The sequence below is a fragment of the Heterodontus francisci genome, chromosome 13 (genome assembly GCF_036365525.1).
Source record: "Heterodontus francisci isolate sHetFra1 chromosome 13, sHetFra1.hap1, whole genome shotgun sequence".
Lineage (NCBI taxonomy): Eukaryota > Metazoa > Chordata > Chondrichthyes > Heterodontiformes > Heterodontidae > Heterodontus > Heterodontus francisci.
The window spans coordinates 117,412,675-117,427,357 of NC_090383.1; the positions used below are offsets into that span (position 1 = coordinate 117,412,675).

The following is a 14,683-nucleotide window of genomic DNA, read 5'->3' on the forward strand; positions in this document are numbered from 1 at the left end:
AGAGAAATTTGTTTGTCGGGGCTGTTGCACAGTTGGCTCTCCCCTTGCGCCTCTGTCTTTTTTCCTGCCAACTACTAAGTCTCTTCGACTCGCCACAATTTAGCCCTGTCTTTATGGCTGCCCGCCAGCTCTGGCGAATGCTGGCAACTGACTCCCACGACTTGTGATCAATGACACACGATTTCATGTCGCGTTTGCTGACGTCTTTATAGCGGAGACATGGACGGCCGGTGGGTCTGATACCAGTGGCGAGCTCGCTGTACAATGTGTCTTTGGGGATCCTGCCATCTTCCATGCGGCTCACATGGCCAAGCCATCTCAAGCGCCGCTGACTCAGTAGTGTGTATAAGCTGGGGGTGTTGGCCGCTTCAAGGACTTCTGTGTTGGAGATATAGTCCTGCCACCTGATGCCAAGTATTAGGCTATAAAGCACTACATAAATGCAAGCTTTTTCTTTCTTTCTTTCATATCAGAACATAACAAATAGGAAGAGTAGGCCATTTGGCCTTTTGAGCCTGCTTCATCATTCAACAAGTTCATGGTGGATCTTCTACCTCAACTCCACTTTGCCACACGATCCCCATACCCCATTTCCCTCAGAATCCAAAGATTCATCAATCTCTGACCTGAACATACTCAAACGAGCATCCAATCCCCCGGGGTAGAGGATTCCACAGATTCACAACCATTTGAGTGAAGAAATCTTTCATCTCATTCCCAAATAACTGACCCCTCCCATTCCTTGACGTGACCCCCAGTTCCAGACTTGCCAGTCACGGGTAAAATCCTCCTAGCATCTACCCTGCCAAGCCCCTCAGGAATTTCATGTTTCAATGAGATCACCTCCCATTCCTCCAAACCTGGAGGACTGGAGGAACCCAGGTAGTGCAGAAGACAAGATAAGTCAGGAAATCATTTCTTTTTATTCATTTACAGGATGTGGGCGTCGTTGCCAAATCCAGCATTAATTGCCCATTCCTAATTGCCCTTGAGAAGTGGTGGTGAGCTGCCTTCTTGAATACACCCGAATCGCTTGCTAGGTCATTTCAGAGGGAAGTTGAAAGTCAACCACATTGCTGTGGGTCTGGAGTCACATAAAGGCCAGACCAGATAAAGTTGTCAGATTTCCTTCCCTAAAGAACATTAGTGAACCAGATGGGTTTTTACAACCATTGCTGACATGAGCTTTTTATTTCAGATTTAATTAATTGAATTTAAATGCCCCAGCTGCTAGGGTTAGTGGTTAGATAACAGCTTGGATTTTAAGATAGTAGGAAGAATGGATAATTAAAGGAGGCAGGGAGCTCCACAGAATTGTGGTCCTGGAAAAAAGGTGAGCTAGAGTAGGGACATGGTGTGATGACTCTTGATTTCAATGCAATGAGTATTCAGGAGGATTAAAGACCATGTAGTTGAGGAACATAAATGACTGCTTGGCTCTGGTGGTAGGACTCTCACCCCTGCGTCAGAAGCCACAAGTTGAAGTTTCCACCAGGATGGCGCAGTACTGCAAGGGGGCTGCATTGTTTAGGGGACTGGGGGTGGGAATGTCCTATGGAGGTGTTATGGTCAAGCCAATCTGTTCAGAGGAGAAGGGAGTTCCCCTGGTCAACAATCCCCCTCCTCCCCAACTAATACCATAAAGCAAAAAATAAAAGATTAGATCACTGTGATACGTGCTTTTGAGCTGCTTCGAGAGCTTAATGCACCATGCAGACCAACTTGGAGAATGCAAAAAACCGATAAAATTTAAATAACTGAAAAATTATGGACTAACTAAGCTTGAGGCCATGATTTTGACACTGCACCCTCGGTACAATTGCCCCCATTTTATTTATAATGCTACCCTCGACAGCTGTGGCCCTGTCCGTTCGTTCAAATGACAGGAGCATGCACTCGCTATACAGCAACATGTATAATTACTGCTCAACACAGTTAAGGATGAGGAGCGTTGCGTCCCACTTAATCACTCTCCCAAGTGGCTGCTGTGATGTGCAGTTCAACTGAATGCCAACCCAATACTGTAATTTATCGCTATAAATAGTCTGTTCACATCTAAATAGCACCGGAAAGTGACACTGCATTAGAATAATTAACAACCCCATAATGAAGTCTCATGTGCTGCAAGGTTTTTCTGGACAAAAGTATGTGTGTGTGTGTGTATATGTTCATTTGTTCTTGTCTTAAGAATTCTTGGGCGAAAATCTACAATTAAGTCTTTTTTTGTTGCAAATCTCTAATCTCACAGTGGTTCAAGGAAGACATGAAAGCAGTGATCCTTCCTGAGTTTGCCAAAAACATACAGGCAAAAATTAAACAAGTCTGTGGGATTGGGCAACTATTATATAATTTTTATACATAAACAATTATACACAGGCATGAAATTAAGCTTTTGTATAATAGCAGATCACCTTGTTAGTAACAACTTGCATTTATATAGTCTCGTTAATGAAGTAAAGCCTCCCAAGACATTTCACAGGAGCATTATCAAACAAAATTTGACACCGAGTCACCTAAGGAGATATGAAGTCAAGGGGTAGGTTTTAAGGAGCATCTTAAAAGGAGGAAAGAGAGAAAGAGGGGTTCAGGGAGAGAATTCCAGAGCTCAGGGCCTTGGCAGCTAAAGGCATGGCCGCCAATGGTAGAGTGATTAAAATTGGAGGTGTGCTGATACTCGGAGGGGTGGAGAGTTGAAGAAAGTTTGAGACAGGGAGGGCGAGGCCATGGAGGGATTTGAAGACAAGGATGAGAACTTTGACAATAACGCTCCTTTTTCCCAGTCTGCAATTTTCAGTGGAAGATTGCTTCTAAACTACTTTGTTCACTAAAGCATCAACACTTACCAACTTATACAATTTTCAGAAATCATGCTTACTTTTCCTTGTTTTGGGGGGAGGGGCAGGGGGGGGGAAAAAGAGATGTGGGGTATTTAAAGTAAAAATCCCTTCTTTAAATAGAGTTACGTCTCTTGTTGTTACATGATGCAATCACCAAAGGATACTCAGCAGCCGCAAGGCAGCAGCACACATGATACATGGTTCTACAGTGACATACAGGACTGTGTGTCCAAATACCTCCTCCAGGTCCCGGCCCTTTTGGTGACACCACTCCAAGACTTGGCCAATGGCGACCATCTCTGCATGACTGGTAGCCTGCGTGGACAGATAAAAATCCTAGAATGTAAGCAGCTGAGCTTGGAATACAAGAGCGAATGGAACCAGGAAAGACCACTTTGGTTAATCTGCTCAAACATAGCCATACTCTGCTAGATATCCAGCTGAATTTGTTGATGATATCTGTAATACTTTGGAAGTGATGCACCATTTAAGTGTGACGCAGAGTGCTCTTCCCATTCTTGCTTATTGCACAATTGGATTTCAGGGGTGTGCTGTTTATTGCTGCACAGACTGTTCCTTGTTTTATTTCCACCCCCCCACCCTGAAGGCAGTGGCTCAGGCTAGGAAACTAGGCAGTAGGGCTGAGGTGGGTCATGTTTCTGACGGTGACAGTGGTGGACAGGCTTTCGGGAGTCAGGAGCTGAGCTACTCGCTTCAGAATGCCCAGTCTCTGCCCTGCTCATGTAGTCACAGTATTTATATTGTTGGTGCAGTTCAGTTTCTGGTCAATGGTAACCCCCGGGATGTTGATAGTGGGGGATTCAGCGATAGTAATGCCACTGAATGTCAAGGCAAGATGGTTAGATTCTATCTTTTCAGATGGTCATTGACTGCCACTTTGGTGGCACGAATATTACTTTTGAGCCCAAGCCTGGATGTTGTCCAGGTCTCGCTGCATTTGGACACAGACTGCTTCAGTATCTGAGGATTTGCGAATGGTACTGAACATCATACAATCAGCAGCGAACATCCCCACTTCTGACCTTATGATGGAGAGAAGGTCCTGGGGTTTGAAACTCAGTTTTGGGTTTCATAAGAAACCATCTGACTCAGTCTCAGAAAGCAGTCAAGGTGCGGGATGGAGTCAATGGGAAGAAAGCAGTTTCTTATGAAAAGAATGGTTTTGGACTTCCTGACATTCAGTTGAAGGTAATTCTGGTAATTACTATCAGACAGTCTGATATCACAGAAATGGTTGTAGGGTCTTGGAGGAGAGAGAGCTGGGTGTCACCAGCATACATTTAGAGGTGATCCCACGGATTATGGATGATGTCTCCATGGCATGCTGGCCTGGAAGGGAGGAGACAGGATGGATTATTAGAGACCACTGGAAGTGGCTACAGAAGCAGGGAGGAAACGGCATTGCTGAAGATGCACTGGGACTGGTAGAAGTGGAATCAAGATGCCATGGAGGAGGGCCACGAAAGACAGGCATGGATTACAAGGTTTGTAAACCAGGTCCCATCCAAATTCTCATCCTTTCTGAGCACTTCAAAACTGCAAAACACTTTAAACTTTTCTCCATCTTACCATCAACAGACTTTGAAAACCCACGTTTGGCATTAGCTGGTCACAATTCCTTGAATTACCAAATCTCTACAAGTCCTGGTGTGTAGTAAATTATTGGCCTGCTCTTACCGCCTAGATTTTTCAACAAAGAAAAAGCTCTGGAGAGTGGTGGCAATTTTGACTTTGGGAGATGCGTATAATGGACAAAATCAAATTGGTCACCTATTATCCACCCCACCCATTCACTTTTATCGAAAGGTTGAGGGTGGAGTATAACGAGTGGCTAATTCAATATCCCCCAAAGTTACAATGATCCTGAGACTGTTCTGACACATTATTCCTCAGAGTTAACTTACGTTCTTAGTTTCGTTCACTTCATTCCTTCCCTGTCCCAAAATCTCATTCTGGTAAACCATCAGACATCCAACAGGCACCTCACCGTTTTCCAAAGCTTCTTTCGCCTGTAACTCAAACAAACTTAAAATTACTTCAAGCTCAGTAACACTCCCTCGTTTGATATTCTTGCTGCAGCCTCGACAGCAAGGAAAGTGGAGAAGCATACCAGTCTGCAATACTGACATCTCTTAACTTGATAAATGACCTAATAAAACCACATGAAGGAATATACTGTAGTTAAGGTAGAACTGACATTTCTAAATGCTTTCAAACTTTACAGTAAGCAAGCCTGTAATCAGATTAGACAAGAAATAAAATCAAACACTATTATTTCTCAATATTACACAATATTTTTCCAGTGGCATGTTAGAAAATGATCAGGTAGCTAACTTATCCCAGAGACTATAACCTATCGGCAAAGTACACCCAAAATGTTAATCTACATTAACAGACCTGCTGTATATTTTCAACATTTTTCATTTCAAACTCCAACACCACCCCCTGGTGATAAATGATGGTACTGATATTTCCACAATATATTTCCCCGCTTTTATAAAAAAATAATGCCCTCTACCTTCCGGAAGAGGTGAATGTTGCTGGAGCAGTTTCATGGAGGCAGGCAGCTAGCCTTCTGGAATCTCACCCAAGTCAACAGCCATGTGCAAGCTGAGACACAAGCTGACTGTTGCCAAGCACAATCTGGTCCCTGTTCAACATCCACACACCTGTATCTTCCAGCCAGATAGCAATCCAACCCAAGAGCCATGACTGAGTTTTCATCTCCAGCTTAAGCATGGAGAACTGGCCCTAGGTGAAACCAACTAAATGAGTCAGGTGAATTTGGTGAGCTTTCTAGCTGGTGGGTCTCAGTTCCACCCAGGGCAGTGTATTTACCAACTGGGGGTGCAGGTGCATGTATTGCAACCTTTGCAAATCCAGACTGGGATGTTGACCTGCCTGTTGAATTCAACTGTACTATGTTTCAACATAAATCATTATATAGATGTCAATACTTTATACATTATGATTCTAACAGCACAGCAACTCTGTAATCGTCCATTTCCTCTTTTCAAGAGACACCTGTGACTTACAAGACAAATGTATGCTAAGGTAATGATGAGAGACAGTCGTTCTGTTTAATATTATCAGCATACATTTATTATTCAAAATAGTCTGCAATCAACAATTGCCAAGATGCCAGTGATTGAGTATATTGGCTCGCAACATCTAATCTGCATGCCTTAGAAATTCCCACAACAGGGAGCTCTTGGAGCCAAGCGGTCTGCTCTGCTCCGATACTATATAAAATATTATGCATGATCTTGACTGCTAGCCTCTTAAATACAAGTTAAAAATTCAGTAGGCAAAATTGATGCGTTTTTATTCAAAAAAGTTGTCTTGCTCATGTCCGGGTTCCGACCTTATACCAGACTGCTCTTCAATGTTCATTTCAATCACATCCTGAGTAGCAAGTGTCCCAGTCAGACCCTCCATTGCTAGTCCAACATCCACGTCAGTTTTGTTGGCCATGCAGTGATACACCCAGCCTGATTCACTGCTGTCTCAACTTCTGCACGACCCCCTTGAGTGTGCTGGAAAATGCCCATCAAAGATAGTCAACTTCAATAGTAATCTTGCTGAAGGGACAATGGCACACAGCAAAGAAGAAAGGCAGGGAAGGTCCTGTAGGAAAATAAGATGAAAAGGTTACAAGAGAACATGGAACAAAAATGGTCTTTCTAGCCAATCCCATATCATGCCATAGCTACCATAAGCCAATAGGACTGTTATTGTCTTGAAGGCACTGCATGGTAGTTTTGAAAGTTGTGCCGCATATTAAACTCTTGGATCAGGACATGTAACTAAAGTGCTGACTTTTGATATTTTGCTTTATGTACACTGAAACCTGTCTATCTAGTTGCTTGTGCCTCTTAACAGGTTATACTCCATTTTGCGCTGTATATATGCAATTGTATTTTTTTCTTTACAAAAAGTATTTTGAGCTTCTGACTACGTTAAAACAAAGCGAGTTGCCACAGGTTTAGAAAGATAATGCACAGGCATTGATGACCAGGAATGTTAAGCAATTTCATCTCAGGCAGCCAACATTTAATCACACCCACAGTGGTGGTGACAATTATATTCATGTAAACACAGCAGCAGGTGTCTGCAAAACATATACTCCTGGAGAGGGGTTAGTCAGTTTGGCTACAGATCTGCTGGTGAATCCCTGAACAGGAAGGTTGCTGTCTCTCTGCTTCCTGTGAGATGTGAAGAGAAACCCATGGGCAGGAGGCAGTCAGGTTCTTGAACAAAGAACTGTGAGGGAGAGCTTTTGGGTCCAGAATTGGAACTAAAAATATAGATGGTTAGGTTCAATAGCTCCTGGGAAGAAGAGTGTGCCAAAAATAGGGTTCTGATGAACAGTTATCCACCTGAAACATTAACCCTATTTCCCTCTTGTCATAGATGCTGCCTGTTCTGAGTGTTTCCAGCACTTTCTGCTTTTATTTCAGATTTCTAAACCAAAAACAAGCCCACAATTTTTTGAACTGAGGGAAAGAATGAGGTTGAGTTACACAAGTGGAATGTGTATGAACTGAGAAACAAAGCTTAATGATTCATACCTGGTGTCTTCTTACTAAATGTTGAACAACTGGAGGGATTGTGGAGGCTGGAGGGAGCACAATGCTATGTATCGTAGTAGGTTGGCCTTCCTGCATCATGACATGATGGCGATACAGCTGCTCCCGCAAGGGCTTTGGTAATCTTTCATTTCAGCCGCCTAAGTCTCCTGACAGGCATCTGTCTCGCTGACCCAGATCAATCTGCAAAACAGACGTCATGGTAGCTACCTCCCATGGGTGTGACACAAAACACATGAATGTGCAGAAACTGAAGCAAGAATAATTGACAGGTCTTGCCTGCAGATGCCCACTCATCCATGGTACCTGGGGAGCCCTGCCATGCCACAGACTCCACCCGGAGCTCAGAGAGTGGGCCTATGAGATGGATACACAGATGCTGTTCAGTGCCTTGCATCCTCTCCTCCAACCAGTAGTTTATAACACTATTCCAGCAAACATTGACTTAGGAGTCATCGCAGAGCAAAGCCGTGGGCTGCCAGTCGGTCCTTCACCCTGACAGAGGCGCCAGTTGCATTGCTCCTGTTTGTTAATCGCTTCAGCGAAATCCCTGTTTTGTAGAATGCAGAGGAAGGATTTGGTCTTTTCCAGCCTGTACCCCACTTGCAGCCCAAGGGGCTGAACATAACACACAAGAAATAGGAACAGAAGGCCATTCAGCCCCTCAGGCCTGCTCTGCCATTTAATAAGATCATGACTTATCTGATTATGGCCTTAACTCCACTTTCCTGCCTTCCCCCCCTTAATCCTCAACTCCCATCTAGATCAGAAAGCTGTCTAACACAGCGTTGAATATATTCAATGACCCAGCCTCCACTACTCTCTGGGGTAGAAAATTCCAAATATTACCAACCCTCTAAGAGAAGAAATTCCTCATCTCGGGCTTAAAAGGGAGACCCCTTATTCTGAAACTGTGACCCCTAGTTCTAGATTCCCCCACATGGGGAAACAGCCTCTCAGCATCTACCCTGTCAAGCCCCCTCAGAATCTTATACATTTCAATAAGATCATCTCTCAATCTTCTAAACTCCAATGAGTATAGGCCCAACCTGCTCAAACTTTCCTCATAAGACAACCCTTCATCCCAGGAATCAGCCTAATAAATCTTCTCTGAGCTGCTTCCAAGGCGAGTATACCCCTAAAGTAAGGAGGCCAAAACTGTACACAGTACTCTCGGTGTTGTCTCACCAATACCCTGTACAGATGTAGCAAGACTTCCCTACTTATATACTTCATCCCTCTTGCCATAAATGCCAACATTCCATTTGCCTTCCTAATTACTTGCTTTACTTAACGTGCTCATTTTTTGAGGTTCGTGTACAAGGATACCCAAATCCCCCTGTACCGCAGCATTCTGCAGTGTCTCTCCATGTAAATAATATTCTGCTTTTCTATTCTTCCTGCCAAAGTGGACCACCTCACACTTTTCCACATTATATTCCATCTGCCAAATTTTTGCTCACTCACTTAACCTATCTATATCTCTTTGCAGACATTTTATTTCCTCCTCACTACTTATTTTTGCATCGTATGCAAATTTGGCTACAGTACACTTGGCCCCTTCATCCACGTCATTAATATAGATTGTAAATAGTTGAGGCCCCAGCACTGATCCCTGTGGCACTCCACTAGTTACAGTTTGCCAAACCCAAAATGCCCCATTTATCCTGATTCGCTGTTTCCTGTTAGTTAGCCACAGTTAGCTAGCTGCCGTTGAGGGTACCTGGCACTCCAACCACAGGTACTTAGCCCTCCAGCAATTGCTCCTAAACCCAAGATGGTGTGGTACCAGGCACTCCCGCACCCCCTCATCATGGGTACCTGGTCCTCCAGCCATGTCTCCCAAACCCGATAATAAAACAAATAAAGACATATATGTATACAGCATCTTTCACAACTTCAGGATGGCTTACAACCAATGAAGTACCACTGAAGTGTTGTTACTGTTGTAATGTAGGAAATGCGGCAGTCAATTTGTGCACATCAAGCTCCCAGAAAGAGCAATGTAATAAATGACCAGATAATCTGTTTTAATTTTTTTAAATTATTCATTCAAGGAACGTGGTTGTCGCTGGCTGGGCCAGCATTTATTGCCCATCCCTAATTGCCCTTGAGAAGGTGGTGGTCAGCAGTACAGTCCTTGGGATGTAGGTATACCCACAGTGCTGTTAGGGAGAGTGTTCCAGGATTTTGACCCAGCGACAGTGAAGGAAGGGCAATATAATTCCAAGTCAGAATGGTGTGTGATGCTTGTTAAGGGATAAATATTGTCCAGGACACCAGAGATAATTCCCTAGCCCTTCTTCGAAATAGTGCAATGGGATCTTTTATGTCCGCATAAGAGGGGCTTTGGTTTAACATTGTACTTGAAAGACGGCACATCCGACAGTGCAGTGCTCCCTCAATAACTGCACTGCAGTATATCAGACTAGATGAATGTTTCAAGTCTCTGGAGTAGGACGTCACCCACAATCTTGTGAGATAAGGAAGGAAACCATAATTATTTTAATATGAGTTGAAGTCCCTGAATATCCTAAGAAATAAATACTATCAGATAGTGTAAGAGAATATATGGCCCTCCTCACCATTCCTCACAAGAACACAAGAAATAGGAGCAGAGCCCAAATGGTGCATCGAGCCTGCTCTGCCATTCAATACGATCATGGCTGATCTTGGGCTTCAATTCCACTTTCCTGCCCACTTCCCATATCCCTTGATTCCCTGCGAGACCAAAATTTTATCTATGCCAGCCTTAAATGTATTCAATGATAGAGCATCCACAACCCTCTGGGGTAGAGAATTCCAAAGATTCACAACCCTTTGAGTGAAGTAATTTCTCCTCATCTCAGTTCTGAATGATTGACCCCTTATCCTGAGACTGTGTCCCCGTGTTCTAGATTCCTTGACCAGTGGGAACAATCTCTCAGCTTCTACCCTATCAAGCCCTTTCAGAAACTTGTCTCAATTAGATCGCCTCTCAATTCTTCTAAATTCACAGCTGAATTTGGCTGAATTTGGCAGAACTGCAGAGCTTAGATCTGATCCGTTGCTTATGGGATCGCTTGGCTCTGTCTATCGCATGCTGCTTCTGCTGTTTGGCACACAAGTAGTCGTGTGTTGTAGCTTCACCAGGTTGACAACTCATTTTGAGGTATGCCTGGTGCTGCTCCTGGCATGCCCTCCTGCACTCTCCATTGAACGAGGGTTGGTCTCCTGGCTTGATAGTAACGGTAGAGTGGGGAATGTGCCGGGCCATGAGGTTACAGATTGTAGTTGAGTACAATTCTGCTGATGGTCCACAGCGCCTCATGGATGCCCAGTTTTGCATTGCTAGATCTGTTTGAAATCTATCCCATTTAGCGTGGTGGTAGTGCCACACAACCTCTCTTTGGCCTTCTTGTCTCGAGACACAATAGGTAAGCGCCTAGAGGTGGTCAGTAGTTGTGGAGCAGTGCCTGGAGTGGCTATAAAGGCCAATTCTAGACTGATAGACTCTTCCACAGGCGCTGCAGATAAAATTGGTTGTCGGGGCTGTTACACAGTTGGCTCTCTCCTTGCAATTCTGTCTTTTTACCTGCCAACTGCGAAGTCTCTTCGACTTGCCACTCTTTAGCCCCGCCTTTATGGCTGTCCACCAGCTCTGGCGATCACTGGCAACTGACTCCCACGACTTGTGATCAAAGTCACAGAACTTCATGGTGCGTTTGCAGACGTCTTTAAAGCGGAGACATGGACAGTCGGTGGATCTGATACCAGTGACGAGCTCACCGTACAATGCGTCCTTAGGGATCCTGCCATCTTCCATGCGGCTCACATGGCCAAGCCATCTCAAGCGCCACTGGCTCTGTAGGGTGTATATGCTGGGGATGTTGGCCGCCTCGAGGACTTCTGCGTTGGAGATACGGTCCTGTCACCTGATGCCAAGGATTCTCCAGAGGTAGCGAAGATGGAATGAGTTGAGACGTCGCTCTTGGCTGACATACGTTGTCCAGCAAGGTACTGAGGACACAAGCTTGCAACACTCGGACTTTTGTGTTCCATGTCAGTGCGCCATTTTCCCACACCCTCTTGGCCAGTCTGGACATAGCAGCGGACGCCTTTCCCATGCGCTTGTTGATTTCTGCATCAAGAGACAGGTTACTGGTGATAGTTGAGCCTAGGTCGGTGAAATCTTGAACCACTTCCAGAGCGCGGTCGCCGATATTTATGGATGGAGTGTTTCTGACTTCCTGTCCCATGACGTTCATTTTCTTGAGGCTGATGGTTAGGCCAAATTTGTTGTAGGCATCCGCAATCCTGTCAATAAGTCTCTGCAGACACTCTTCTGTGTGGGATGTTAAAGCAGCATCGTCAGCAAACAGGAGTTCCCTGATGAGGATTTTCTGTACTTTGGTCTTTGCTCTAAGACGGGCAAGTTTAAACAACCTGCCATCTGATCTTGTGTGGAGGAAAATTCTTTCTTCTGAAGACTTGAACGCATGTGAGAGCAGCAGTGAGAAGATGATCCCACACAGTGTGGGTGCGAGAACACAGCCCTGTTTCACGCCACTCAGGATTGGAAAGGGGTCTGATGAGGCACCGCTATGCCGAATTGTGCCTTTCATATTGTCATGGAATGAGGTGATGATACTTAGTAGCTTTGGTGGACATCCGATCTTTGCTAGTAGTCTGAAGAGACCACGTCTGCTGACGAGGTCAAAGGCTTTGGTGAGATGTATGAAAGCAACGTAGAGGGGCATCTGTTGTTTGCGGCATTTCTCCTGTAGCTGGCAAAGGGAGAACAGCATGTCAATGGTGGATCTCTCTGCTCGAAAGCCGCAGTGTGCCCCAAGGTAGACACGCTCAGCCAGCTTCTGGAGTCTGTTTAAAATGACTCGAACGAAGACTTTCCCCACTATGCTGAGCAAGGAGATTCCACGGTAGTTGTTGCAGTCACCGCGGTCACCCTTCTTCTTATAGAGGGTGATGATATTGGCATCGCGCATGTCCTGTGGTACTGCTCCCTCATCCCAGCACAGGCAAAGCAGTTCATGGAGTGCTGAGCGTATAGTAGGCTTGGCACTCTTGATGATTTCAGGGGTAATGCCGTCCTTTCCAGGGGCTTTTGCACTGGCTAGAGAATCAATGGCATCACTGAGTTCCGATTTTGTTGGCTGTTCTTCCAGCTCATCCATGACTGGCAGAGACTGGGCTGCACTGAGGGCGTTATCACTGACATTTTCCCTGAAGTACAGTTCTAGGTAGTGCTCCACCTAGCGGTCCATTTGCTTGCGTTGGTCAGTGATCATTTCCCCTGATTTAGACTTGATGGGGGGGGGGGGGTGCGAACCTCTTGATGTTTGACCCAAAAGCTCTCTAAATGCTATCATACATTCCTCTGATATTTCCAGTGTCAGAGGCCAGCTGAATACGACTGCATAGGTGTTGTCAGTAGTCATTTGCACAGCGCCTGGCTGTTCTTTGTGCAGCGCTTCTGGCTACTTTAAGTGCTACAGATGTTAACTTGCTGGGGGCTTTCTTGTAGTTCAGCAGTGCAATGCACTTAGCGGCTATGACAGGTTCCAGCTCTTCAAAGTGAGATTGAAATCAGTCTGCATTCTGCTTCTCACGTTTGCCAAAGGTGGTCATTGCTGAGTCATAGATGGCGTCTCTGATGTGGGCCCACTTGGTCTCTGCATCCCCTGTAGGAGTGTTTTGAAGGGCTTTTTCAAGTGAATTTTGAAACTTATGTAACAGCTGTGGATAAGAAATTCTGTTAGTGTTGATGCGGGGGCAGCCCTTCTGCTAGGAGTGATGTAGCTTCTTTGGTTTGAGTCTAACTTTGCTGCACACCAGGGAGCGGTCAGTGTCGCAGTCTGCACTGTGGAAGCTGCGTGTGATTTGAACACTGCATATAGAGGCTCGCCTTGTGACGATAAGGTCTAGCTGGTGCCAACGACGTGATCTTGGGTGCCTCCATGAAACCTGGTGACAGGGTTTAGTATGAAAGAACGAGTTGGTGATGCAGAGGTTGTGATAGGTACACAACTCAAGCAGTCTCTGTCCATTCTCATTCATCCTTCAAATGCCATAGTGCCCAAGACAGGAGGGCCATAAGTCACGGTCGGCCCCAACCCTGGCGTTAAAGTCCCCCAGCAAGAACAAATGTTTGGTATTAGGAATGCTTCTAAAGATATTATGAGTTCCTCGTAGAATTGGTCTTTAACTTTGGGTGGGGAGTACAATGTTGGAGCATAGATGCTGAGTAGGTTTACTGGACCAGAGACAAGCAGTCGGATGGACAGTATGCATTCAGAGCCATTTGAAGGTGGCTCTATCATGCTGAGCAAAGAGTTTCTGATGGCGAAGCCCACTCCATGCTGCATACATTCCGCCCAGGCACGCACCATGGAGTGGTCACTCCATCGTCGCCTCACAGCGACCGAAACAACACAGAAGGCAGCAATTACGGGTTAGAAGTCCAGCTCAATTGGCGTAGAGATTGGGCACCATGGGGCTGCCTTTGTCGGTGGGAAAGGTCATCGCGTCTCACTGGACAGCTACCGCCCGCCTCAAACCGGGCAGCCCCCGGTCAGAAAGGTTCCGTCCCGCCACAGTCCACCTGCTTCAATGGGTGCTTGAAGCTCAGGGTCATCTCCCGCCAAGTGGACTGTAACACCGCACCAAACAGCACGACAGAAAAAAGGAAAGGTACCTGCCCTTCGTTTTGCAAGCTGGAACGTCAGAACTGTGTATCCTGGCCTGTCGGAAGACCTTACACAAATCAACGATTCGCGGAAGACCGCCAACGTTAACAACGAGCTCAGTAGACTCAATGTGGACATTGCAGCACTTCAGGAGACACACCTCCCTGTGAGCGGATCTCTAAGACAGCAAGACTACACACACGATGGAGGATATCCTCCAGCCCAACTCCTGCCCTTCACCCTCACCCCTTCTTCTTCGGCCTCCTTGTCTCGAGAGACAATGGGTAAGCGCCTGAATGTGGTCTCTCCCCATTCCCCTCACCGTGCTCAGTGCCTGCTCCATCCACTGCTGCTGTTCCCGCTGCTCGGGCATCCGGAAACCTCCTCCGCCACCCGCCGGCGCCATCAGGCTGATCCTCCGCTCGGTAACGCACAGGCCCCGGATTCAACCGCCCGGACCCATTACTGGGGCGGACTTTCCCGTTAAAGGAGAATCACTTTACACACGCGCACGGAGAAAACAAAATCACGCGCCAGATTCTCACTAATC

At 45.8% G+C, this 14,683-nt stretch overlaps 1 protein-coding gene across 8 annotated transcripts in view; it reads right to left on the reverse strand.

The window, feature by feature from the left end:
* The window catches only part of adat2 (adenosine deaminase tRNA specific 2), a 130,393-nt gene extending 115,779 nt beyond the window's left edge, over positions 1-14,614 (reverse strand). For 3 of the 8 annotated variants that reach the window (XM_068045565.1, XM_068045562.1, XM_068045561.1), the window contains exons 1-3: positions 14,456-14,613; positions 4,763-4,867; positions 3,002-3,152 (exon numbers count right to left, since the gene is read on the reverse strand). In XM_068045565.1, coding sequence (XP_067901666.1) covers positions 3,002-3,152; positions 4,763-4,867; positions 14,456-14,539 — 340 coding nt within the window. In that variant the 5' untranslated portion in view covers positions 14,540-14,613. Of the gene's footprint in view, positions 1-3,001; positions 3,153-4,762; positions 4,868-6,222; positions 6,486-7,429; positions 7,631-14,455 lie in introns of all 8 variants that reach the window. The other 5 variants (XM_068045563.1, XM_068045564.1, XM_068045567.1 and 2 more) reach the window with 5 other exon arrangements.
* Between the last annotated feature and the right edge of the window lie 69 nt (positions 14,615-14,683).